This window comes from Equus caballus, chromosome 13, assembly GCF_041296265.1.
Source record: "Equus caballus isolate H_3958 breed thoroughbred chromosome 13, TB-T2T, whole genome shotgun sequence".
NCBI classification, from domain to species: Eukaryota; Metazoa; Chordata; class Mammalia; order Perissodactyla; family Equidae; genus Equus; species Equus caballus.
The window spans coordinates 29,508,492-29,534,598 of record NC_091696.1 but is presented as its reverse complement, the minus strand read 5'-3'; the positions used below and the strand labels follow the sequence as shown (position 1 = coordinate 29,534,598).

Here is a 26,107-nt window from a genome sequence, read left to right as displayed (position 1 = left end):
TCTATAAGACTAGCCTTGAGTCTCCTAGACTTCTTCTGGCTTGAGTCATTTCCAGTTCATCTTTTACCTTCTCTAGAGTCTGGGCCACTTCTTCTTTCTCTTTACTGTTTTTTTTTTGGTCCCAATTTTCTTTTTAGAATTTAAAACCCTACCCTCTCTTTCTCTCTCTCAAATTCTCGTCTCCAAGAATTCCAGGGCCTTTCTCCAGCTGTATGGTGTCTGAGGTCTCTTTAGGGCTGCTTGCTTCCAGGTGATGTTGCTGCCCACGTTCCTCAGCCCCAGCTCCTCCCCACTTTCCTGGCATGGCCCACTCTAGGGTCACTGACGGCCTTGGTTGCCAGATCCTAGGCCTTCTTCATTTCTTACCTCATTTGATGTCTGGCAGGCTGTGACATTGTTTACATTCTCTCCAGGCTGCCTTCCACAATGCCCTTCTTTCTTCTGGGCTTCTGTCTTTCTCTTTGAGAACTTCCTTCTCAGTCTTCACGGGCTTCTGCTCTACTGCCAACATTGGCATTTCCCTGGGACCCATTCCAGGCCCATCTTTCTCTTCCCTCGTCTGACTCCTACCAGGATCTCATCCCGCACTTTTGCTGAAGGTTCTAAAACTCATCTCCAACCCAGACTTTTCTTCTGAGGTCTGCCCATGTACCCAACTGCCTCCAGGACATCTCCTCTTGGAAGCCCTTCAGGCCCCTCTTATGTAGCACAAATAATCATCACAGCATAGTAGTGATAATAGCCAATAATTAAAGCTCTTACACAGTCTTATAAGCATTTCACATTTACTAACTTAACTTTCCCAGCAACAATAGGAGGTGCATACTTTTATTATACCTATATTTTGCAGATGAGGAAACCGAGGCATAGAGGGTGAAAGAGTCAAGCTCTTAAACACTGTATTTTGGTTTTCTTAAAACCAAAGTTGGCCTAACCCACTCCTCCTCCCTTCCTCCTGTACTCTCTAGCTCGGGGACCATCACCACTGCCCTCTCCTCAGTGCCCAGTCTGTCTCCAGTCTATTCTCATGGCTACTAGCTCACCCCACACGTCCCCACCATCTCCCTCCTGACTGATATCTGTTTCCAGCTAGTTTCCAAAGAAATCATGTCTCTTACTGCCCCTCTTTCTAGCCTTCTAAAATGTAAATTTGATGAGCTGTCTTCCTAATTCACTTCAGTGCTTCCCTTTGCACTCAGGATAAAGTCAATATGCCTGAAGGGGGCTTTCCAGGACTGGGGCATGCTTCCTCCTCCTCCTCCCCCACCACACTGACCTCATCTCTTGCCACTTCCCACCTCCCACTCTCTGGTTTCACTCATTTTCCCAGAAGCCCTCCTGTCTTATGCCTCTTCCTCATTTGGCAATCCCTTCTGAAACACATTCCCCTATAGTCAGTTGTCTTCAAGATTCAGCTCAAGTGCCACCTCCTCCAAGAAGCCTTCCTGGAAATATACACCTTCGTAGCCTGATACGACATCTTGCAGTCAATAGGCTTCCCCTCATAGCAAGTCTTGCTGTTTACACATTTGCCTTCTCCACTGACCCCAGGGCTGAGGCCTTGTGGTTTGTGTTTTCTCCCTCTGCAAACAAATGATATGCATAATCAGGCTCAAGTTAGCCTTGTTGAATAAATGAGTGAATATCCATTCTGTACTCCTCCTAGGACCCAGATGCTTGACTCCTGGGCCCAGATGTTTCCAGGTCAGAAGTGGAGAGTTCGCACCAGGGTCTTCGTTAGGGCCCTGACCTCACCTTGGCATCTGGCCCTTTCTTCTCCCCGGCTAACTGAAGTTTCAAGGTCAAGAGAATCTGGGAGAGGTGGGACTGGGCAGGGGATTTGCATCCACACAAGCCTAGACTGGTGAGGCAAGAGAAACAAGCCGAGTCATCTCTGATTAGAAAGACTCTCAGACCTAAAGGGCGTGGGCTGCCTCAGCCCCCTTCCATGCTTACTTTAGTTAGTTGTATTCTCCACCCCTCACTTCTGAGTCATGCTGACAACTTCCTTCCCTGCTTCTGGCTTCCTGACCCCTCTCTGCTCACTTAGTCCATTGGCACCCTGGTCAAGCTGTTCCTCCAGTGGCTCAGGAGCTCGAAAGTACGTGTCTGACCTTCCAGTTATGACCAGGACCAGGACATCTCTCCTCCTGTTGATGGGTAAGCTGGGGGCTCTGATAAAGGGGGAAAAGGGAATTGAGGTCCAGGTAGTGGAGAGAGCTGAGGATGCACATGTTTTAGCCTAAGACGTTAGAGGAGGGATCTGGAGTTGCATAGGGTTTGGGATCTGTAGTTTGTGGAGGGAGAGAATACTGATGAACCAATTTTAGAGAAGTTCAGGAGACGCTGGAAGAGAGGCCAGTTTCCTGGACAATCCAGAGATTTCTCAAGTAGGCAGAACAAGTCAACATTGTCCTCTGTCCACATGGTCCCTTAGGCTCCAAGTTTTCCTGGACTCTCTCTCCTAGGAGGCCCAGGGGTAGGAGGGGTGTGGGTAGGGAAGGACCGTCTTTAGAGTTGGGTATTGCTCTGTGGAAATGGAGGACTGAAACTTGCCAGCAGGCCAGTGGGTGAAGAGCTGTCTCTGAACCATCTGAAGGAGAGAAGCAAGGACAAGGGAGGTCTGAGCCTGGGAGTCCAGAAGACCAGGAAATGCTAGGACATTGGGCTTGGAGAGGAGAGCAGGGGGCTGGGGACCAGGGAGATAGAACAGGAGGAAGACACTTCTCCAAAGCTTCTTTTCTCACCTCCTCCCAAGCCTTGGCTTCCTCTCTCTGCTTCAACTTGGACATGGACCAGCCAACAACCTTCCGCATGGACAGTGCTGGGTTTGGACACAGCGTGGTCCAGTACGCCAACTCCTGGTGAGGACGGGGTGGTGACTGGCCTTTGGCTCTCGACTTCTCTCCCTGCACAGGGTCCTGCTCCTCCTCATGCCCCTCCCTATATTCACAAACTTTCCTCTCTGTCTGGTGCGGCAATTCCCCCAAGGTCACGAAGAGCTGGATTGAAAGCAGGTGCTGTCTTGTCATCTCCATAGTCATAGCTAACATTTATTGAGCACTTAGTAAGTGCTAGGCGGTGTGCCAAACACCCTTTATGTGGGCCCTGATTTATCCTCACAACAACCTTATAAAGTAGGAATCAATCATTCAACAAATATTTGCTGAGCACCTATTGTATGTCTCAGGAGCCGGACACACAGCAGAGAATAGAACAGACAAAAATCCCTCCCATCTGCAGCTTAAATTGTTAACCCCCACTTTTCAGATGAGAAAACTGAGGCTCAGAGAGGTGAAGTCTGATTCCAGTGTCCGCGCTCTTAACCGCAGTGTTCTTTCCCCCCAGGGTGGTGGTTGGAGCCCCCCAGGAGATAAAGGCTACAAACCAAACAGGCGGCCTTTACCAGTGTGACTACAGCACAGCCTCATGTGAGCCCATCCCCCTGCAGGGTGAGTCACTGCCCCTCCCTGGGTCCCAGGTCTGGGCTCCCATGCTCTGGGGGCCTGTGGGGAGCACACGAGACCCACTTCCCAGCTTCGGCTCTGTCTGCAGATCCTTATCCTCAGGCAGGCTTCCTGACCCCCTCAAGGGCTCCTTGCCCATCGTACCCCTACACTCCATCAAGACCTGAAAGCCCCCTTGACCTGTCAGACCTCCTTGTCTCCCAGGGTTGAAGTGCCCTCTGTCCAGATCTTACACAGCCTCCTCTGTCCTGAGGGTGAACATGCAAATATCTGTCCCCTTAGTCCCCCCAGAGGCTGTGAACATGTCCTTGGGCCTGTCCCTGGCGGCTGCCACCAACCCCTCTCAGCTGCTGGTGAGTTGCCCTGGGTCACGAGAGCATCCTGAGGGGAGGAGTGGGGACCTGGGGCTGCTGGGGCTGGGGTCTTGTGGAGGTTAGAGGTGCTGGGATTGGAGGGTGGGACAGAAGCAGGGCGGCCCCTCCCACCAACCCCCTCTGTCCCCAGGCCTGTGGCCCTACCGTGCACCACACCTGCAGAGAGAATGTGTACTTGACCGGGTTCTGCTTCCTGCTGGCCTCCGGATCCTGGCAGGCCCAGAGGCTCCCCGCTGCCCTGCAGGGTGAGTGTTCAGGGTCACCTGGTCCTTTGAGGAGCCTACACACATCTGACTGGGGAGGCAGGGGGGCCAGAGAGCTCTTGCCAGAGTGGATAAAAAAGAGAGATGTGGAAAAAAGGATTTACTGGATGGTGTAGTGGCTCTAAACATGGGCTGGGGAGTCACTGCCTGCTTTCACGCTCTGCCCCATCACCATCCCACTGCAGTGCCTTTTCTATGACCTATCCTCTCTGAGCCTCAGTTTGTCTGTCAGATGGGGATAATAACACACTCAACACTGAGAGTAACATGAGATGATCCATGACCAGGGTTTAGCACAGCGCCTGGAATGTGGTGAGATCTTGATTAATGCCAGCTGCTATTATTTGTAGAGAAGGGAATTTATTTCCACCCAGTGCACACTGGGGTATAATGAATTGGTTTGTGCAGCCGACTTGGAAAGGGTAATGACGGTGCAGACACTGAACAGTGTGTATGTGTGCATGCGTATGTGTGTAGATGCATGTATATATGCAAGCACACGTATACGTGCATATGTGTACATATGCACGGGTGGGTGCACATGTATGCGTGTATGCGTGCATATGTGTATGCATGCACACATGGGTGCGTGTCTGTGTGTGCATGTATGTATGTGTGAGTGTGAATGTTTGTGTGTGTGTGTGTGTGTTGAGACATAGGATCTGGCTTCCCTTGGGTTGATGGGGATGGGAGATAAGGAGGTGGTGTAACTGTGAACTTTTCAGATCCAGCCCACAGCAGACTGGGGCCCCTAATGGTTTCATATTCACACTCAGGCCCTTGAAGAGACTGACATCTAGCCACTGAATGGCATGCCCTTTCCAGCACCTCCTAGGCTCTAGACTTCACCCACAGGCACCTAGGCTTCCATCAGAACACCCAGGACACCAATCTCTCTGGTGGGCCGGCTTTGGGGCAGAAAGGGGAAGCCAAGAGCTGGGAACTAGGAATGGAATGGAATCTCCTCTCTGGGAGCTAAGAGAGCTTCCTCCTCTGAGGACGGATTCTAGATTTATCCAGGAGGGGAGTGGGGGCTCGTATTTAAGCTGAAAACAGATTAGGGCCACTGTGTGGCTGTCACCATGGATGACATTAAAAATATTTAACAATGGACCAGTCTTGTGGCTTAGTGGTTAAGTTTGGCACGCTCTACTTTGGTGGCCCAGGTTCGGATCCCGGAAACAGACCTATACCACTCGTTGGCAGCCATGCTGTGGCAATGACCTATATACAAAATAGAGGAAGACTGGCACAGATGTTAGCTCAGGGCAAATCTTCCTCAAGCAAAAAGAGGAAGATTGGTAATGAATGTTAGCTTAGGGTGAATCTTCCTCAGCAGAAAAAACAATTAACAAAAGTACAATTTCCTACTGACCAGTGAAGACATATCCTGGCCAAGGGCTAGAGCAGGGTCCTTTTAGTGCTGGATCATGGGGATGTTGGGGAAGAGGTGGAGTAGGGCCCAGGGAGGAGGGGCATGGACAGCTGAGGTAGAACAAGGGGCCCTCGGCTTCTTACCATCTGGATTGGAGGAACTTTCATTTTTTTATCAACTGGGCTGGCTGTGCAGCTTTGAGCAGCTGAATCACAGATGTAGCCTCTTTAGAGATTTTAGGAGATGGAAGGGCCCTGTTCTAGGTAGGGGTTAAGGAAGCCACTGGGGGGGAGGGGCTGGGTGAGTTTTGTGTCCAGGAGGCTGAGGTCCCGGGCTCTGACTCTGTCCCTCGTGACGGTGCCACCTCCTTCCGCAGAGTGCCCGAGGCAAGAGCACGACATTGTGTTCCTGATAGACGGCTCAGGCAGCATCTACTTCAAGGATTTTGCCAAGATGCTGAGCTTCGTGAAGGCTGTGATGAGCCAGTTCCAGAGACCCAGCACCCAGGTGTGCCCTGCGGAAGGGAAGCCGAGTGTGCAGGGCCTGCCTGTGGGAGGAACACCAGGGGTTCTGGTGGAGTGGCCTTGGCCCCCAGCCCCATGTTGTCCTCCCAGTTCTCCCTGATGCAGTTCTCCAACAAATTCCTCGTGCACTTCACTTTCAAAGACTTCATGGACAGCTCAGACCCACTAGGCCTGTTGAATTCTGTATCCCAGCTGAGAGGGTTGACTCACACAGCCTCAGCCATCCAGGTGGTCATGTGAGTCCTAACTTCTCCCAGGTTCTTCCCCAACGCATCTCATCTTCCTTTGGGCCTAATCTATCTCCATGAGAAAGGGACAGGTGGGGACTGAAATTCAACCGGGGTCTCCTTGCCAAGCTGGGGCCCTCCAGGTGGGACTGGGGCCTCCCAGAGGAAGGGGCATCTCATTCTCACAAAGGCACAGGGGCTAGCCGAAGTTCTGATCACAGGCCTCTGACCCCTCTTCTTCCCTGACAGAAAAGAACTGTTCAGTGCTACAAGAGGGGCCCGAAAGGATGCCTCCAAGATCCTCATCGTCATCACCGATGGGCAGAAACAAGGCGACTACCTGGGTTATGACGATGTCATCCCCATGGCTGAGGCAGCAGGCATCATCCGTTACGCAGTTGGGGTAGGATGTGGGGACGCCCTCTGACTACTTCTTCCCCTTGCTTCCTTTTAAGGGAACTTCCCCTTCAAGGAAAGAAACCCCAGCTCTCTCAGTTTCTATTATGTTTAGGAGGAAAACTGTGTTCTAGCCTGGGGGACCCCTGATCCTTTTCCCTAAACTCCTTGATGCTGTCTGAGCCTCATTTTTCTCACCTGTACATTGGGTATAATAATATTGACCTTGCAGGGTTATTGGAGGATATCAGCACCCAGCACATGGTAGGCATATTAGATTTATGATTATTTTCACTGAGTTGGTCTTCGTTGGGGACAGGTGGGATCGGCTTTTCAAAGCACACAAGCCTGGCAAGAATTAAATGACATTGCATCGAAGCCCTCCCATGAACATATATTTAAAGTGGATGACTTTGATGCTTTGAGAGACATTCAAAACCAATTGAAAGAGAAGATCTTTGCCATTGAGGGTAAGTCAGAGATGAAACTACTCACTTCAGAAAACTTGACTCATAAATGCTTGTCCTTCTTGGGACCCCCACGTCACAGGCACTAACTCTTCTCTTTCAGTATTAGTTTCCAACATTAGGTCCTCCCAAAGCTGAGATGCGCTTGTTGGACCTGGCAAAGCCTGTCTTCCCCCCTGGAATCTAAATGTCATGCCTTCCCCCAGGTACGCAGACTGTAAGCAGTAGTTCCTTTGAATTGGAGATGTCCCAGGAGGGCTTCAGCACTGTGTTCACGCCTGTGAGTGGGGCCCCTTTCAGGCGACTGATGTACAATGAGGGAGAGATGGGAGGAGGGAAGGCAAGGGCGGGTGTCATGAGTGAGTGGAGTCCACAGCAGACATTGCTTTGGACTAGGCTGTCTTCTCACTCCGGCCTGCTCAGCCCTGGAATCCTTTCCTCTTAGGACGGGCCAGTTTTGGGGGCTGTGGGAAGCTTTGACTGGTCTGGAGGTGCCTTCCTATACCCACCAAAGATGAGCCGCACCTTCATCAACGTGTCTCAGGAGGAAGTGGACATGAGAGACTCTTACCTGGGTGAGGAGAGGCTGCGGCTGGGGGGACAGGCGGGAGATGAGCTGCCTGGGAGGGGCAGGAGCCTGGGGGCGGGAGGAGAAGCCTTTGTGCTGAGGCCTGGCCCCCTCAGGTTACTCCACCGAGCTGGCCACTTGGCAGGGGGTGCAGAGCCTGGTCCTGGGGGCCCCCCGCCATCAGCACACCGGGAAGGTTTTCATCTTCACCCAGCAGTCCAGGCAGTGGAGGCCAAAGGCTAACGTCATAGGCACTCAGGTTGGTGTGGAGAAAGCACGAGTAGAATGCGAGGGTGGCAGGGTATCCAGGAGTGGAGAGGGCAGACAGGGAGGAGATGGAGGGTTTGGGGCCTATGGTGGGAGGTGCTGGTGGATGGGCAGAGGCGGGACCTGGCCCAGAAGGGGTTCCTCTGGCAGGGGCGCGCAGGATGACTTCAGGCTCTGCCCTGCAGATCGGCTCCTACTTTGGGGCTTCCCTGTGCTCTGTGGATGTGGACAGAGATGGCAGCTCTGACCTGGTCCTCATCGGGGCTCCCCACTACTATATGCAGACGCAGGGGGGCCAGGTGTCTGTGTGCCCCTTGCCCCGGGGGGTGAGTGGCTGATGAGACCTGGGCTGGGTGGGGCCTGGGTGTGGGGTGGAGGGGTTGCCTGGGTTGGGGCCTCACACTATTTTTGTGCTGCAGAGGGCCAAGTGGCAGTGTGAGGCTGTTCTCCGTGGGGAGCAGGGCCACCCCTGGGGCCGCTTTGGGGCAGCCCTGACAGTACTCGGGGATGTGAATGGGGACAAGCTGATGGACGTGGCCATCGGGGCCCCCGGAGAGCAGGAGAACCAGGGTGCTGTCTACCTATTTCATGGAACCTCAGGACTGGGCATCAGCCCCTCCCACAGCCAGGTGAGGCCCGGTCACAGATTCTGTCACTGCAACGATCTCCTTTTTGCTTCTCCCCGTCTTCCACACTGCCACCTAGAAAATTCTCCTTTACCTTATTTTACCTCCTTTGCCAGTTCTGGACACATTGTAGGCAGCGAGCAAAATCTATGGAATTAGAGAAATGAAAACATGTTATGTTCCCTGTTTTGTATGGGGACTTGATACTTGAGTGGGTTTTCCACCCAGAGCTTTTAATCCTCCAGCAGTTTTACAAGGTACGTAGGCCAGGCATTAGCAAACCCATTTTACAGATGAAATCTAGGGCATGGAGAAGATAAGCAACTTGACTTGTCCACGGTTATAGTGGATCAGGAATGGTAATGAGGGAGGTTCCAATCACCTGACATCTAAGCCAGTACTTGATCTCTTGGTGGTTCCCAGCTGCCAATCAGTTGAGGTCTGGCTGCTCAGTGTGCCTGTCCACTCCCCCGTTCATCCCCTTGGATGCTATGTGACTTTCTTCCCTCTTGCCGTCAGCTATCCTGCCAAATGCCCAAATAGACAGGAGCCTCCAACCAATGGGTCAGGGGTTCCCTGAGAGGGGAGGGCTTCTTCCCTTGGCAAAAGTCAAAGAAGCCCCAATTAAAAACAGGCAAAGAATCTGAATAGACATTTCTCCAAAGATAATATACAAAGGACCAATATGTACGTGAAAAGACGTTCCACATCATTAGTTGTCAGTCATTTGCAAATTAAAACCACAATGAGATACCACTTCACACTCACTAGGAGGGCTGGAATCATAAAGACAGACAATAACAAGTGTGGGTGAGGACACCAAGAATTTGGTAGCCTCACACACTGCTGGTGGGAAAGTAAAATGGTGCAGCTACTTTAGAAAACAGTCTGGCATTTCCTCAAAAAGTTAAACAGTTACTGATAAGCCAGCAATTCCACCCAAGAGAGTTGAAAACATATTCTACATAAAAAGTTATACAGGGGCCGGCTCCGTGGCCGAGTGGTTAAGTTCCCGCGCTCCGCTGCAGTGGCCCAGGGTTTGGATCCTGGGCATGGTCATGGCACCGCTGGTCAGGCCACGTTGAGGCGGCGTCCCACATCCAACTGGAGGAACCTACAACTAAGATATACAACTGTGTACGGGGGCGGGGGGGGGGGGGGTTGGGGAGATAAAGCAGAAAAAAAAAAAAACATTGGCAACAGTTGTTAGCCCAGGTGCCAATCTTTAAAAAAAAAAAAAAAGTTATACATGAGTATTCATAGCAGCATTATTCTTAGTAACCAAAAGGTGGCAACAACTCAAATGTCTATCAACTGATAAATAGATAAATATGCTAAGTGGAAGAAGCCAGTTACAAGAGACTACATATTGTATGATTCCATTTGTAAGAAATGTCCAGAATAGGTAAATCCATAGAGACAGAAAGTAGATTAGTAGTTGCCAGGGGCTGGGGTGGGGGAATTGAAGGACATGGGAGTGACTGCTGAGGGGTATGGAGTTTCTTTTTGGGGTGATGAAAACGTTCTAAAATTGATTTGGTGATGGTTGCATAACTCTGTGAACATCTTAAAAACTATTGAGTTGTATAGTTTAAAAGGGTAAATTGTATAGTATGTGACTTATATCTCAAAAAGATGTTAGAAAAAATGTCAAAGACAATCCCTACAGTTCCGTCACGGCAGCTGTGTGATGGTGGTCATTACTCACCTCTCTGTGCTCAGTTTCCTCATCTGTAAAATGGTGATAATCATAGAGTCAACCTTATTGGGCTGCTGCTGTGAGAATGAAGCGAGTAAGTACATATAGAGTACATATATAGCACACACATATGTGCCTAGCACATCAAATGTGTTATATTACTATAATCCATTATTATTAACACAGTTTAACAACTGCAGGGGTTCTAAAGAGCTTGGAACTTTAAGAGGGTGAAAGGCTTTTCTGAGAATAACAAGAGTCCACCTGTCGTCTTGAAACTACATTCAGTCCACACCAACATGCTTATCTTCCCCTGGCTGCAGCAGCTTAGAGGCATATTTCTGTAGACCTGCAATTGCAAATATCACTTGGGTTACGCCTGCAAGGCCCGAATCCAAGAAGAGGCCTTTCCAAATTCGCTGGCCTGCCATGACTTTTCTTCTTTCCCCAATGACACTCCCAATACATACTTGACTGGGAAGGGCTTGCCTTGTTCCCCACAGGGCCACCCATGAATGTGAGAATATGGCTATGAGATCAATTTTCCTGAGCGTGAGGCCACTTGAATGTGTTTGTATTGTTCCTACTCCCCTCTTCCTTTCTAGACTCTCTTAGTAATTGGTAAATTTCTCTTTCATTTTATTATTACTGCTCTTAATGTCTGCCAGTCCCAGTAGGACCCAGAGATTTAAAGGGCACATTCTCCAAGGAATTTGTCATTATAGGAACAATGGAAATAGAAGAGAAGGAACCCCCAGGAGAGGCAATGTCCTGGAGTATAGAATCTGTGTATGGGTGCTGCTACTCCAAGTTGGTCCCTCCTTGTCTTCTGAAGAGACAGGGTGGCCATGGGAAGCAAAAAGGGGCCTTCAGCCTGAGGTCAGAGGATCTGATTTCAGGTCTGGAGTCAGCCTCTTAAAGGCTGTGTGGCCTTGGTACTCTCTGTGAAGTGGGAGGTGGGGCTGGATGAGCTCCAAGTTCCCTTCCAGCCCTAATACTCATCATTGTAAGTAATTGACTAGTGACTATATTCTAGGTGCTGTTCTAAGAACTGTATGAATTAATTCATTTACTACTCAGAGCTGAACTCTGAAGTATTATTATCCCCATGTGAAAGAGGAGGAAACTAAGGTACAGAAAGATTGAATCCTGGCCCAAGGCCTTATGGGTCATAAGTAGAGGAGCCACAATTGGAACCTGAGACTAACTGGATGAATAATGAACGAGACTCAGGTCACCAGGCCAGTCTTTCAATCTCCACTTCTTCATTTATGTCTTAGGAGTCTTTCCTTTTCTCTAGTCATCATTTCCCCACGTCCTCTTTTTAGGCACTTCTTGGCAACATCTTTTGACTACTTACCTCTTCTTTCTGTCTCCCACATTCCTACCTCCCTGTTCCTCTTGTTGTTGATTTCCAACTTGTTACCCTCACCTCCTAACCTGGCTTGCCTTTCCCCCTCTGACCAGAGGATTGCAGCCTCCCAGCTCTCCCCCAGGCTCCAGTATTTTGGGCAGTCGCTGAGTGGGGGTCAGGATCTCACCATGGATGGACTGGTGGACCTGGCTGTGGGGGCCCAGGGGCACGCGCTGCTGCTCAGGTGAGAACAGACTTCCTCAGACACTCCCCAGGTGGTCCTAAGTCTGCCTAGGACACCAGCTTCCCCACTCCCCATCCCATGTTGTCCTCCCAGTACCAAGAGTCTGTCCTCAGCTCACCGTTCTACCCACAGGACTAGACCCGTGCTTAGGGTGTGGGTGAGCATCCGCATCACACCTGCAGAGATTGCCAGGTCTGTGTTTGAGTGTCAGGAGCAGGAGCCCTCTGTCCGTACCCTGGGTGACGCCGATGTCTGCCTTCGTATTTATGAAAGTCCCAAGAACCGGCTGGGTGAGTCCTCACCTCTGCAGTCCAGGACACCCTGACCTCTGGAGTCCCCTAGCCTAGGACTCCTATCTCCTGCTTTGCCACTTGCCCACTTGAGGAGTTCCTGGCTCTCTTACCCCTCCCCATGCCTTACTATCCCCTACAGGTGACCTCCAAAGCTCTGTGACCTTTGACCTGACCCTTGATCCTGGCCGCATGAATCCCCGTGCCATCTTTGAGGAGACAAAGACCTGGAATCTGACTCGTGTCCGAGTCCTTGGGCTGAACCAGCACTGTGAGACCGTGAAGTTGCTCCTCCTGGTGAGGGAGCCTTGGAATCCTGGGGATGGAGGCGATTCTGAGGCTGGGCAGAGAAAGAGCAGAGTGTGTTCTGGTCCTTGCTGTGGCTCATCCCCAGCACGGCACCTGGCACACAGGAGGTGCTTAACACTTGTTAGCAGAAGGAGTGAGTGAGCGACCGACTGAACGGATGGGTTGCCAGGAGCCACACAGCTGGATTTCAGGAAAGAGAGTTGTGTCAGAGAAGTATTGGGTGGTGGGCCGGGATTCTTTCATCAAGCTGCTTCTCTGAGACAGGCCTTGTCCTAGGTGCCAGGGAAGCAGCAGTGGGCAAAACAGTCCATGCCCACAAGGAGCTCTGGGGGAAGACGGAAGACAATCAGGTTCCTGGATAATAGATGTTGGGTAGTGATGAGTGCTATGGAGAAAGATAAAGCCAGGGAGAGAACAAAGAGGGTGTTGGGAGGCCTCTTGGAGCAGGCGAAGTTTGAGAGCTTGCTGAATAGAGTGAATGAGCCTGTGGGAGGCTTGGGGAAGGGAGTTCAAGGCAGAGGACAACCACAGCAGAGGTTCTGCGTGGTGGAATCGTAGTAGTGAGTGTTTATTGAGTGCAAGTAAGTATCATTCTTACCCCATTTTCCAGATGAGGAGATGGGACAGAGCTAGCGAATGTGAGGGTGCTTTCCTTAGTTACCTGCCGTCTCCAATGTCCGTCCTCTAGGCCTGTGTGGAGGACACAGTGACCCCCATCACCTTGCGTCTCAACTTCTCCCTGGAGGGCAAGCCCATCCCTTCCTTTGGAAGCATCCGGCCTGTGCTGGCTGTGGATGCTCAGAGATACTTCACAGCCTCTGTGAGTCCTGGTGTGGGGATCTTCCAGCGAGGGTGGAGGGTGTGCACTCCAGATCTTAGGGAAAACCCCGCTTTGCCTTCCCTCTCAGCTCCCCTTTGAGAAGAACTGTGGAGCTGACCATGTCTGCCAGGACGACCTTGGCATCTCCTTTCACTTCTCAGGGTGAGCTTCCACCCCCTTAGATCCGCCCTGGTCCCCCTGCCCCTCTCTGAAACCTGAAGCTCCTGCCCCGGTTCTCACTAACATTTCTATCCTGTGCTCAGAAACCAGACATCTTGTCCCTTGTCTCTCCCCTACCTCCCCACTCTGGTTTCATCCACAGACCATTTCTAGACCCAGTCACAGAATCCTGCCCTCTTCCCCACATCTAGCTTGAAGACGCTGGTGGTGGGGAATAACCTGGAGCTGAACATGGAAGTGACAGTGCGAAATGACGGCGAGGACTCCTATGGAACCACAGTTACCTTTTTCTACCCTCCAGGGCTGTCTTATCGACGTGTGGCAGAGGGCCAGGTATTATTCCCTCCAGGAAAGGAAGAGGCTGACCGGTGGGAATCAGCAGAGACTCCTGTGCAGGGTTCAAGGCTCAGGCTGGGGCTGCCATTGCTTAGCAGCCTCTCATAAGCCAAGAGATCTGGGCTCATCGTGGTTGGATCTGGTTGTGTTATCTGGGACTTACCTCGGCTCATGCTGTGTTCAACTCTGGCCATTGCATTTTAAAGATACTGACTAGCAAGAATGAAATCCCAAGAGGCTGTTACTGTGGAGAGAGAGGGGACCGTGCTTTATATGTCTTTGTATTCCGCATGGTATCAATATTTCTCTTTTAAAGGAAGACATAACTTGGTCCTCAAATATTTTAAAACACTGTTCTGTAGATGGAGTTGAATTTATTCGTTACTCTAGATCAGGGCTTGACATACTTTTTCTGTAAAGGTCTAGATATTAAATATCCAGCTTTGTGGGCCATACAGTGTCTGTCACATCTACTCTGCTGTTATAGCGTGAAAATAGCCATTGACAGCATGTATATGAGTGAGCATGGCTGTGTCCCAATAAAACCTTATTTACAAAATTGGTGGTAGGCTGGGGCTGGCCGGGTGTAGTGGTTAAGTTCACGTGCTCTGCTTTGGTGGCCTGGGGTTTGCAGGTTTGGATCCTGGGTGCAGACCTACGTACCGCTCATCAAGCCATGCTGTGGCAGTGTACCACATACAGAGTAGAGGAAGATGGGCACTGATGTTAGCTCAGTGACAATCTTTCTCAGAAAAAAGAGGAAGATTGGAAACAGATGTTAGCTCAGAGCTAATCTTCCTCACCAAAAAAAGAAAAAAAAAAGGTGGTGGGCTGTTTTTTGGCAATCCCTGGTTTAGAAGACAGAACTAGGACCACAGGGTGTCAAAGGGAAACAGATTTTTAACCAAAATTTTATTATGAAAAATATTAAACATTTGTGAAAGTAGAGAGTAGTTCAACAAACCTCCCCAAAACTTATCAGCCAGATTCAACAGTTAGCAACATTTTGCCACATTTATTTCATCTTTCTTTTGCCTTTTCTGAAGTATTTTAAAACAAATCCAAGACATCATGTCATTGCACTCCTCCCTATTTCACTCTATAGTTCTGGAGAGTGGGGATATCTTACATGACCCCAATTCCAGTATCACACCCAATGAAATAAATGATTCCTTGGTATTTAGACCATAATCAAATTTCCCTAATTGTCTCAAAAATATGTTTTTACACCTGGTTTATTTGAACCAGCATCTAACCTAGGTCCGCACATCACGTTTGGTTGGTTGGTCTCCTATGTCTTAGGCTAGTATTCCCATCAAAAACATATTTTGCTTAATGTATGAAGGAATGCACTGGGAATGGCAAGCTCCAGATGCATGAGGGGTGAGTGCCCTATCGCTGAAAGTACTTCTGGACATATCAGCCAAATGCAACATGTGGACGTTTGCTGGATAGCAATTTAAATATGAGCTGTAAAATAACATTTTGGAGACAATCTAGGAAGACTGAACATGACCTGGATATTAGCTGATATTTAGGAGTTATTGTTAGTTTTGTTGGGTATGATTTGTTGAGTCTTGTGGTTATGGTAAAAAAAATACCCTTATCTGTTGTTGGTATACGTCAAAGTACTTCTGGATGAAACAATATGATGTTCAGAATGTGTTTTAAAATATTCTGAAAAAAAAGTGGAGAGCAGCTGAATAAAACAAGAGTAGACAAATGTTGATAATTTAAGCTGAGTGATGAGTATGTGGGGGTTGATTTATCTAGTCTCCCTACTTTTCAGTATGTTTGAAATTTTCCATTAAAAAGCTCTTTAAAGGGGCCGGCCCTGTGGCTTAGTGGTTAAGTTCGCCACTCTGCTTCACTGGCCCAGGGTTCGCAGGTTCAGATCCTGCACAGACTTAGCTCTGCTCATCAAACCACGCCTTGTAGCACACCACACAAAACAGAGGAAGATTGGCGCAGATGTTAGCTCAGGGCCAACCTACCTCTTCTCCCCCCCCGCAATAAAACAAAACCTTTAAAAAAAATACATAAAAAAGGGGAAAACTAATAAATCTGGGATTTCTACATTAGGAGGAGGTTTTACCAAGATTTTGTCCAAGTATTTTGTAAAACATAACCTTAAGGTAGATTCCAGCAAACTGTCACTACTTCACGGAGTCTCTTTGAAACACTAACAAATGCTCACTTTTTCCCACCTGCCCTTGCCTAGAACCAGCTGCAGCCACGCTCGCTGCGCCTGACCTGTGACAGTGCCCTGGCCGATGGGCAGGGCACTTGGAGGACCCGCTGTAGCATCAACCACCTCATCTTGCGTGAGGGCGCCCAGGTCAGCCTTGCTTCTGCCCAACCCCTACTTCCCTGCTCTTCCCCTGTCTCACTCCTTGGTGACCTCTCTCTGTTCCTGCCTTTTCCTCAGATCACATTCACGGCCACGTTTGACGTCTCCCCCAAGGCTGTGCTAGGAGACCGGCTTCTTTTGACGGCCAATGTGAGCAGGTGAGCTAGGCCAGGCCTGGGGCAGTGCCCCCTCACGCCCAGCCTCCTCCTCTGGAACACTTGTCTACTGGGATCCTTCTCTTTCTCCAGTGAGAATAACACCCCCAGGACCAGCAAGACCACCTTCCAGCTGGAGCTCCCAGTGAAGTACGCTGTCTACATCGTGATCCACAGGTGCCACACTGCGGCCTCAAAAGGGTTCTTCTCCTTCACTCTGATGGGGCTCAGGGAAATCCTCACTCCCTGAAGCAGCGAAACATCTGGGATATTTAGGCTTTCTCATCACTGTTTCTTTCAATCAATAGATGATACTGCTAGCTGTACTTACTAATCAATCATCTAGTGTTTACTGTGGACTAGCTATGATAATAATAATTGTGATATTCTTATCATTACATCCTACATTTAATAGAGGTTATAGTTCTTAGAATGCTTTCTCAAAAGCCCCAAGATTGTCCTGGATTGCCTTAGAGATATGAGGCATGTCCCTGTGTTCAAGGTTCTTATAGCCTTATTGGGGAGTAAGGTTATCCTGATCCAAGGCAGAAGCTCTTCAAGGGCCTCCCTGTCATTCTGTACCCTCAGGCTATGTGAGTTTCCAAGAGCGAGCAGGGTCTCCTGCCAGAGGAGGCCTCAGCTAAGTGTTGAAGGGGCCATGGCATTGGACTTTGCCCTTGGCATTTGGGTGGGAAAATTCTTCATTGCAAGGAGTAGATTCACACCCTGCAGGGCTTTTGGAACCACGACTCCTCCTTTTCCCAGTCCTCTTTGGGAAAGAAAGGGAGAAATGACCTGTCTGCTGCAGAGGCTCGGTGTCAGGAAGAAGCTGGATGACAGGAAAAGGCCTTAAAATGCTGCCCAAGGAGGGGTAGAGGAGGTGTTTGAAACTAAGGAGTCAAGTCAGGTGTTTGAGCAGATATCTTCCTTCAACAAATACCCTCCTAGCATTTGCTATGTTCCAGACACAGCAAAGATTTATTGAGCCTCTATTATGTGTAATGAAAACCAGACGTAAACCCTTGCCCTTGTGGGGTGTGTGCACTTGTGATTTGCAACAGGCTGACGTGGCTTAGTCTGGGTACATTCCTTGCTAGTTTGGCCCATGTGACTCATTGGATGTCTTCTTCCTGCCTAGAGTTGCACACTTTCATTCACACCTGCACATTGTGGGCTCTCAGCAGCCCAGCTGGGTGCATGCTCTGAACTTGCTTGCTGGAGTGTGCACTGGGGTTAGCACACTTCCTTGTAGGGACTCACAGGCAGGGCATACCACATACCACACATAGCTGTACTTTGCAGATGTGACCCTGTGGGTGGGGGCACTCAAAGGGTCCCCCATGATGAGGCTGGGGCATTTTTTGGGAGCCCCTTGCAGAAGAGGGATGAAACTTTAGAGTAGGAGTGGTGGTCTGGAATTTGGACTGTGTGGGCAAAGGACAGGTACCCAAAGAGTGGAGCAGGGAGGGGCAGAAGTGAGACCAGCCACCCGCGTGAGGGGCCAGGCTGAGTCTCTAGGCATGGGCCTAGGCAAGCCTCAGGAGTTGTTGTTACACTGAAACCCAGTGAGGAGTCTGCTGTTGGGCCCTCTCTCATCTCCAAGCCTTAGGCCCAGAAAAGCCAAGGAAACAGGGGAGAAAAGCCCCAGGGAAGGCCTGTGAAAGACCAGACTGGGGCAGTGTCCAGTAGACATTAGTCAACAGCATCAGCCCAAGTCTCCCCAAACTTTTGCTGTTTCCCACATGCCCATCCATCATCCTGCATGCCCATGAAGGCCTGAAAGGAAAACTGAGGCATAGAGAGGGAGGCCCTGGCACCTGCTCCCCCAGCGAGTCAGTGACATAGCTCTCAATCCCTTTCACCACACCCCTGACAAGCCCCCTTGACACTTTTCTCTGTTGGAAGCTTCTGCCGGCACCTTGCACCCAGCTTGAAGCCCAGCCCTGCTCCCTACACCCTCTCATCACCCCAAGTTATACAAAAACCTCATTCTAGGCCACTCCAAGGCCCCACTGACCCCCTCATGCTCCCAGCCAGAGCTTCCTCAGGAGGCGTCCATGGAACTTCAAAACTACCCATGCCTCTTCTCTCCCCAGCCCTGAACAATCCACCAAGTACCTCAACTTCTCAGCCTCAGAGGAGAAGGAAAGCAGCAGGGCCCAGCATAGATGTCAGGCAAGTGATGGTGACTCAGGAGCATGGGCTGGGGCAGAGGCCAGGAGCCAGAGATTAGGGAGGGATGTGGGGTTTGGCATGGTCTTTGTCCTCACTGCCCTCTGTGCAGGTGAACAACCTGGGACAAAGGGACCTGCCTGTCAGCATCAACTTCTTGGTGCCTGTGGAGCTGAACCGGGTGGCTGTATGGACAGAGATGGAGGTCTTCCACCCCCAGGTACTCAAGGACTGTGTATGCCTCCTCCACTAATGCTTGCTACCTGGATTCCCTGCCCCTCATGAATCCCTGATGGCCCCCCTGAGATGCTTGCTGTCTGTCTTTTCCTAGAATCCAGCCATTCAGTGTCCTTCAGAGAGAATAGCACCCACAGAGTCTGATTTCCTGACCCACCTTCAGAAGAATCCTGTGCTGGTGAGGAGAGCTCTGGGCTGTCCCCCACTTTAAGCCACACATCAGAGGAATTTTGTTCAGGAATCAGTGTTACATTCAGATGGCCATCTGCTGAACAGCCTTCCTGAATTCTGATGTGGCTGCTCCCCCCAAATCAGACAGTTTAATGCTGTCTTCTATCTTCAGACTCATCTTTCTCTGGCTTGATGCTACTTCTCTGTCCCTAGGACTGCTCCATTGCTGACTGCCTGAGGTTCCGCTGTGACATCCCCTCCTTCGGCATCCGGGAGGAACTTGACTTCATCCTGAAGGGCAACCTTAGCTTTGGTTGGGTCAGCCAGGTGTGTAGGCCCAACAGCAGAGTGCCTTCCCTGGATTCAGGTGGCGCCTGATATCTCTGTGCTCATGCGCAACCCAGGACATTTCTCAAACTCTGAGCCTTCCCGGAGCTAGTTCCCCAGCTCCCTCCCTCTCTTTTGCAGACATTGCAGAAGAAAGTATTGGTCGTGAGTGTGGCCGAAATCACGTTCAACAGATCTGTGTATTCGCAGCTTCCAGGACAGGAGGCATTTTTGAGAGCCCAGGTAGTGGCTGTGTGGTAGGCAGTGGTCAGGCTGGTAAGAGGGCTCCTTAATGATGCTAAATCTGTGATGCTGGGTGGGAGGCTCGCAGGCCTGGAGGAAGGAAGGATGAAGGTCCCTGGGCAAGACAGTTGTCCCTAAGCTCTTAAATGCTTTTGTAGCTCACCTCTTGAAGCAGGGCCTAGGGAAGGAGGAGTGGGAATTAAAGATTGGGGTACCTGGGAAGAAACTGAGACAGCAAGAGGCCTGATAATTTCTTATGGGATCACCTCCACTCCAGATGGAGATGGTGCTAGAGAAGTATGAGGTCTACAACCCCATCCCCGTTATTGTGGGCAGCTCTGTGGGAGGACTGCTGCTGCTGGCTCTCATTACAGCCATACTGTACAAGGTGAGTGTTTTAATCCCACTCTTGACACCAACAGCATTTGATTCCATTCTTTCTACAGTGTAAAAAAGAGCTCACCTTGGAGACAGGTGCACATTCTTACTAAGTCACTACTTGTGGGAGATTCCTTCCCACCTATGACATCACCAGTCCCCAACTGTCCCTCATGTTTGTGCCTTCCTATCTGATTCTCAGGCCTCTTCTAATCTCTCTCCCTTTCTTTCCCACTCTTCCCCATCTCTCTACATTTCCTTTGACAGCGAATTATAACATAAAACACAGCCCTGGATTTGATGTTGACACCACCACTGATTCTTCCTGTGACTATAGACAAGTGCCTTGTCCACATTGGGTCTTAGTTTCTCAATCTGAAGGTTATTATACCCAGCTCACAGAATTGTGGTAAAATCTAAATGACACAATATGTGTAAAGTTCCTAGTGCCGTGCTTGAACATAGTAAGGTCCAGAAATGGTGACCCCCTCCCCCTCCCGCAGTCTTCTCTTTTCTTCTCTTCCACTGGACTTCCTGATTTTCTTTTCCTTCCTCCTCATCAGGTTGGCTTCTTCAAACGTCAGTACAAGGAAATGATGCGGGAAGCAAATGGACACACTGTCCCAGAAAATGGGACATCAGACCCCCAAGTTGCCCAATAAGAAACTACCTCTTGTTCTCTTTTGGACCTACTCTCTGAGAGGGTTCCTGGCCCTCTTACTCTCACCTAAGACAGGCCTGTGGGGGAAGAAATCTTCTATGTAAGGGAGGCTGGGATCAGGTTGCTTTCTCCCTTTGGGAGGATGCAGCATGTTTGCACAAAGAGTCTTGCCTGGGAAGGGCCATTTGTCTTGTCAAGTCTCCAGTTGGAAACCCTAGGACAGGATCACTGCTGTGTTCCGTGGAGGACTTCTCCATGTCGCTATCCTCTCAGCTGGAAAGGTCACTGGAGTGAACCAATACACAGATATTTCTTGCAAATCCTGGGATGTGGTGAAGGGGACATTGTTCGCATATGGTTAGTGATTGAAGAGCACTTCAAAGTCCTAGATCAGGGATCTGCTGCCCCCAATAAGCTCATTCTTATTATTATGCTACTCATCTCAGCATAAAGCTCAAAATGGTGCCTGGCACTAAGCTGAGGACCAACACATAGCAGACCATTCCTTGTCCTGGAGAGATCCCACTGCTGCTGCCACCACCATGATGCCCACCACATGGACGTTTTAGTTAGAAAAACAGAAGGAGGAGGCAGTTGACCATGTGATTGGAGGGAATGCTGGAAAGTGGTCCTTCACCTTGACCCAAAAATATCTTCCCCATCCACTATCATAGGGTCCAAAATCCCTTTGGATTTTGAAGCTTTGGAGTCTCCAGAAAAACCAATTATTATGCAATAGCTGCAAGAAGGGCTGCAGATTAGACTTTATGAGACTCCAGCTTTAGGGTGTTGTTTCTCAAAATGTGATCAACGAACCACTGGTCATCTCCATTGGTCTCCTAATTGTTAAGTTTTAGAGAAAAAAAGAAAGAAACACTTTAAAACCCACGCATCTCACACATTTGAAACTGGTGACTTTCACAGAAATACTGCTATAACCCGAATTGTGTTTTTAAAGCTGTCCATGGACACGAAGGACTGCAGTGGGCTCTTGTCTAGCATGCAGGCAACATGTGCTGCTTTCACACAATTTTCCTTTATGAGTTATTGCTTAGATATATTGCTTATATTTGTGTTTTTCAGGGTTGCTTTTGTGTTGTATTATATCCCCAAATAAGAAAAATCCATCAATGTCTCAAAAATTATTCATTGAAGCATGAAAGTGATGATTTAAAAAATAAAACATAATTGATCCAACTTAGAATAATGTCGTCAAAATTAAAATTGAATGAGATTCCAGTGCACATGTAATATAGGGATGTATGAATGCTGGGATGAGTGATTGTGAGCCGGAAAATTAAAATATGTCTAGAAAATATTATACCATCCGAAAATTGGATTTTACTGGGTCAGCTATCTATTTGTTCCTAGGCTGTTATCCACTATGAAACTTTATCAAATAATGGCATAAGCTATCAAAGCTTTTGTGTCATTTCTGAACGCAGCATAACGACCGCTAAGATAAAGCAAGTGAGATCTTGTAGAACAATGGAAATATATCACTTTCCTATCCCAAATCGACTAATTTTGTCATTGAATACAGAGAAACAGCAAAACTATAGTGGCGTAAATCAAAGTTGCTCTTATAGCAAAAGTGTGTACGAGTCATATAATTTCCAAGAAGCTTATAAAACCAGCAGTGAGGTTAAAGTCTGTATTAGAAGCTTGCTTTTGGCTGCAAGCAACAGGAGACAGTCAAACTGCACAGGGGTATATAAGAGGCCTTCACACAAGAGGTCCAGAAATAGTTGTTAGTGAATTCAGTGACTCAACAATGACATTAAGATGCAGCCATCATTGTGACGCTTTTGCCCTTAGACTATCCCCTCATGGTTGCAAGATGGCTGCCATAGCTCCAGGCATTTTGTACTCAGATAACAGTGCCCAAAGGCAAAAGGGCAGTTTGTTGGAGGAGGTCATTGAGAGGCTGTGACCACCAGTTGACCTGAGAGCTGGACCCAGGCAATCAGAGGCTCCTCACCCCCTCCCTGTCCTTGGAATGTGTGTTGTGTCCACCGTTCTCATAGCAGGAGCTGTTTTCAAAGATGCAGCCTTGAGAGTAATGTGTAAAGCCTCTATACAAACTTTTAAGATTCTGTCAGGTGGGTGCAGGGATCTACTTATCCTGTGACCATCCAAGACAAGCCTTGTAATGAACTTCTCTTGCTTATTAAACCTGCCACCTACCAATCTGGAGTTGTCTGCCTCTTTCTTCCATCACTTCTTGCCCTCTGTCTGTGGGAACCAGTTTTGAATTTCACCCTGAGGAGCTCCCAAGGTTGCAAATTAACAACTGGTGAGCCAGCCAGGAGACCGAAGAAACGGACCTTGGGAAAGAGGTATTTGTGGGGGAAATCTCAAGCCAGCTATCAAACTCTATGTGGGGAGGGGTGGCCCATATGTTAGATGCTTGTGGACTACCACGAGTGCAGGAACGCCCTGAAAATGCTGGCTGGTTTGATGTACTTGTTTGAGGAACCGCACAGAGTGCACAGAGGCAAAGAAAGGAAATGAGGGCTGTTGTAGTGGGTTGGCCTCTACTGTGGGCAGCTTGGCTGGCTCAGCTGGAGGCTGAAGCTTGAGTTAGAAAGTTGGAAGAAGAGCTGATTTAGAAAAGTATGTGCTGTTACTGAACCAGGTTTGTTTTGCCTGCTGCATGATTATGCCAATCACCCTGACAACATTTGTAAAGAGAAAGGATTTAATTTCAACATGGCCAAGCAAGGTGGGAGAATCAATCTCACATCTGCCTCCTCGAAAATGGGGACTCAGGGATATTTATGGGCTAAGGGGGCAGGGCGGTCTGAAGTGTGGGAATAGATGATCGGAGATGAGGAGAAGTGAGGTAATTGATGGTCTGCGCAAGGATGGTCAAGCTTCACGCCTCTTCATATGAAGCATGTTCACGAAATGGTGGAAGCCTTATGATCTGAAGGTGGAGTTTTAGCTCCTTGACTTCACAAAGGTCACTTGTCAAGCATTTGTGCAGGCCCAGTTGATGGGTTGGTGGTCTCAACCAGCCTGAACTGGACAAGGGGTCCTAATTCCTGAAAAACAGCTCAAACATCCATTACCATGACGACCCAGGCACCAGGGAGATGTTATCTATAGGAACCCAGTGGGAGTTGGATAGTATACTGCCTAAGCAGCACAGTTAACAATGGGCGGGTGAACAGCTAAAAGCTATAATTAGTAATTGCAAAACCACTTTAGCTACTGGCTATCTAATCATCAGTGGCTAACTGTCTACCAGTTTCAGTGCAGTTGTCCACTACTGTGCTAGCTTTGGGGCTGGCAGACAAGGTGGCAGAGCAGGATAATAAGTTGGAGAGCTTAGCATGCCATTTTGCAAATTTGGGATGGTGTCAGCTGCTACAGAGTAAGGTCCAAGTGCTTGTGACAAAGCCTGATTGGGATGCTAAAGAGGTAAAATCTCTTGGAATGTGAAGAAAGTGAAGAGGAGGATGTCGTGGTTATTGGCAGTAAAATGGACGAAACATCCTGTGCCATCTGACTCCTAATACAGAGAAAAGCAAAAACACAGCAACAACAACCTCAGCCAGCAGGGCAGCCCCCAGTTTGGGAAATGTTCATGATGAGAGAATATGCGCCCACTGAGCTTATTGATATAGCTGCCAAGTTCCAGGAGAAGGCCAGGGAAAGTATCCAGGCATGATGGTGAGGCTATGGGATACGGGAGGGTGATGGCATTTCTCTGAGGGGGCAGGAGTCAGAGAAAATGAGCGACATCACCACACATCCTGCCCTCTGGCAGGGCCTGCGTGGCACTGGGGGATTTAGGGTACTCACTCTCTTATAGATTGGATTATTCTAGCCTGCAGGGAGCCTTGGCCCAATGAGTGAGATCTGCCTGAGCGTATGGAACCCTGGAAATCTATAGAGGAGGGACAACGAATCCTTAGAGAGCTGGGAATGAGACAGGCCACCTACACCCCTGTCTTTGAAGGCTCTGATTGGGCCACACTGACTGCAGGAATGAAAGCCAAGGTACTCTAGTCCGCCCCCAGTGCCTGGTATGGGACGCTGATATCCACGCTGAGCCCAGTTGTGGGACAAAACATTTGTGTTGTTGGGTAATCCATCTCTGATCTGTGGGAGACTCTCAAATCCCGGGAATAGCACGAACTGTGGGAAAGACTCAAGGTAGAGAGAGAGCTGGAAAAGCCAAAAAGCTATGCCAATCAGCTGTAAAGGGTCTGGTGAAAGTAACCCAGGAGAGATGTAGTTTGACCTCATTGCTGCTGGGACCCCACCTGAAAAAGTAGACTGCAACCCAGAGGTCAGCCTGTGGAGAGCCTTAAAACCTGAACAACAGTTCAGACCTGCCCCACTTGCCCCTGCCATCCCGGATGCCCTACTTGCTTCAGCAGAGGCCTCAGGGCTACAGTCCTATTTGGAGTGAGCGCCTCTCACACCCCAGGTATAGGATGCAGGCCAAGATCGCCTTCGGGTGAGAGCCATAGTCTCCAGTGAGACTATCGAAGGCCTCATGTTGAGCTAACTATTCACTGGTCCCCCAGAAATAAACCAAAGCTGATGGCTCTGGTTGACACTGGAGCTGAATGTTCTTTAATACATGGTAACCCTCAGAAGTTTTCTTGCCCCCTCAGTGCCATCGATGGTTACAGAGGGCAAACGGTTATGGTCAGGAAGGTCCGTTGGACACAGGAAATTAGGTGTTCTCCCCCATGAGAATATGAAGCTTTTGTCTCTCCAATACCAGAGAACATATTGGATATTGATATCCCACCAGGTCAGACTCTGCAAACCTCTTCCGTGAATTCCACCTCCGGGTTAGGGTAATCAAACCACTGCTGAGGAGAAACACCAACTGGGAACCAGTAAGCCTGCTGCCTCTGTGAAGGTGGTAACTCTCAAACAATATAAACTTCCGGGGGCGGGGGCATAAGGAAATAGGAGAAACTATCTAAGAACTGCACTGAATGGTATTGTACACCCTGACCACAGTGCTTTCAATAACCCAGTAGGGCAAGTAAAAAAGCCAGGCGGTTCATGGCAAATGACTGGACTACCAAGAATTGAACAAAGCCACCCCCCATCCAAGTGGCTGTGCCCAACACTGCCAGCATCTTAGATGCCGTGGTCATGGTCCTAGGAGTGTACCATGCTGTACAGGACTTAGCAAATGCTTTTTCCAGTATTCCTCCGGCTGCTGAGTGATAAGATCAATTTGCCTTCGTGTGGCAGAGGCGATAATGGACTTTTCAAGTGCTTTGCCAAGCCTGCCTGCACAGCCCCATGATTTGTCGTGGAATGGTAGCCCGAGACCCACCCTCGTTCTCCTTCCCCGCCTCGGTAAAATGGGCCAATTACGTTGACGATACGATGTTAACATGGGGTGACCCGCCTCTGCTGCAGAACACTCTGCAGACTTCGCTGGAACATCTGTGAGGAAGAGCACAGGCGGTGAACCCGCAGAAAACCCGAAGCCCAGCACTGCCATAAAGTTTTTGGAGATTGTGTGGTCAGGTGAGACACACATTGTCCCAGAAACTGTAATTGACAACATGCAAGTCTATCCAACCCCTAAGAAAGTAAAGGAGATGCAAGCCTTTACAGGGACTTTTGGGTCTTGGAGGACTTTC

General features: G+C 49.3%; 1 protein-coding gene across 1 annotated transcript; it reads left to right on the top strand.

Annotated features, from left to right (window-relative positions):
* The first annotated feature begins 2,043 nt into the window (after positions 1-2,043).
* Positions 2,044-22,656, top strand: ITGAX (integrin subunit alpha X). Its single transcript, NM_001114177.4, is given in 30 exon segments — positions 2,044-2,160; positions 2,759-2,864; positions 3,349-3,452; positions 3,750-3,820; positions 3,972-4,086; positions 5,856-5,986; positions 6,094-6,239; positions 6,480-6,633; positions 6,946-7,096; positions 7,300-7,373; positions 7,539-7,668; positions 7,778-7,920; positions 8,114-8,254; positions 8,348-8,557; positions 11,721-11,851; positions 11,984-12,141; positions 12,284-12,438; positions 13,139-13,270; positions 13,359-13,432; positions 13,642-13,783; positions 16,008-16,124; positions 16,215-16,294; positions 16,385-16,468; positions 18,388-18,466; positions 18,576-18,683; positions 18,795-18,878; positions 19,085-19,198; positions 19,340-19,441; positions 19,719-19,829; positions 20,383-22,656. Coding segments are annotated over 30 exon segments (3,483 nt in total). The 5' UTR covers positions 2,044-2,123; the 3' UTR covers positions 20,482-22,656.
* Positions 22,657-26,107: the final 3,451 nt, after the last annotated feature.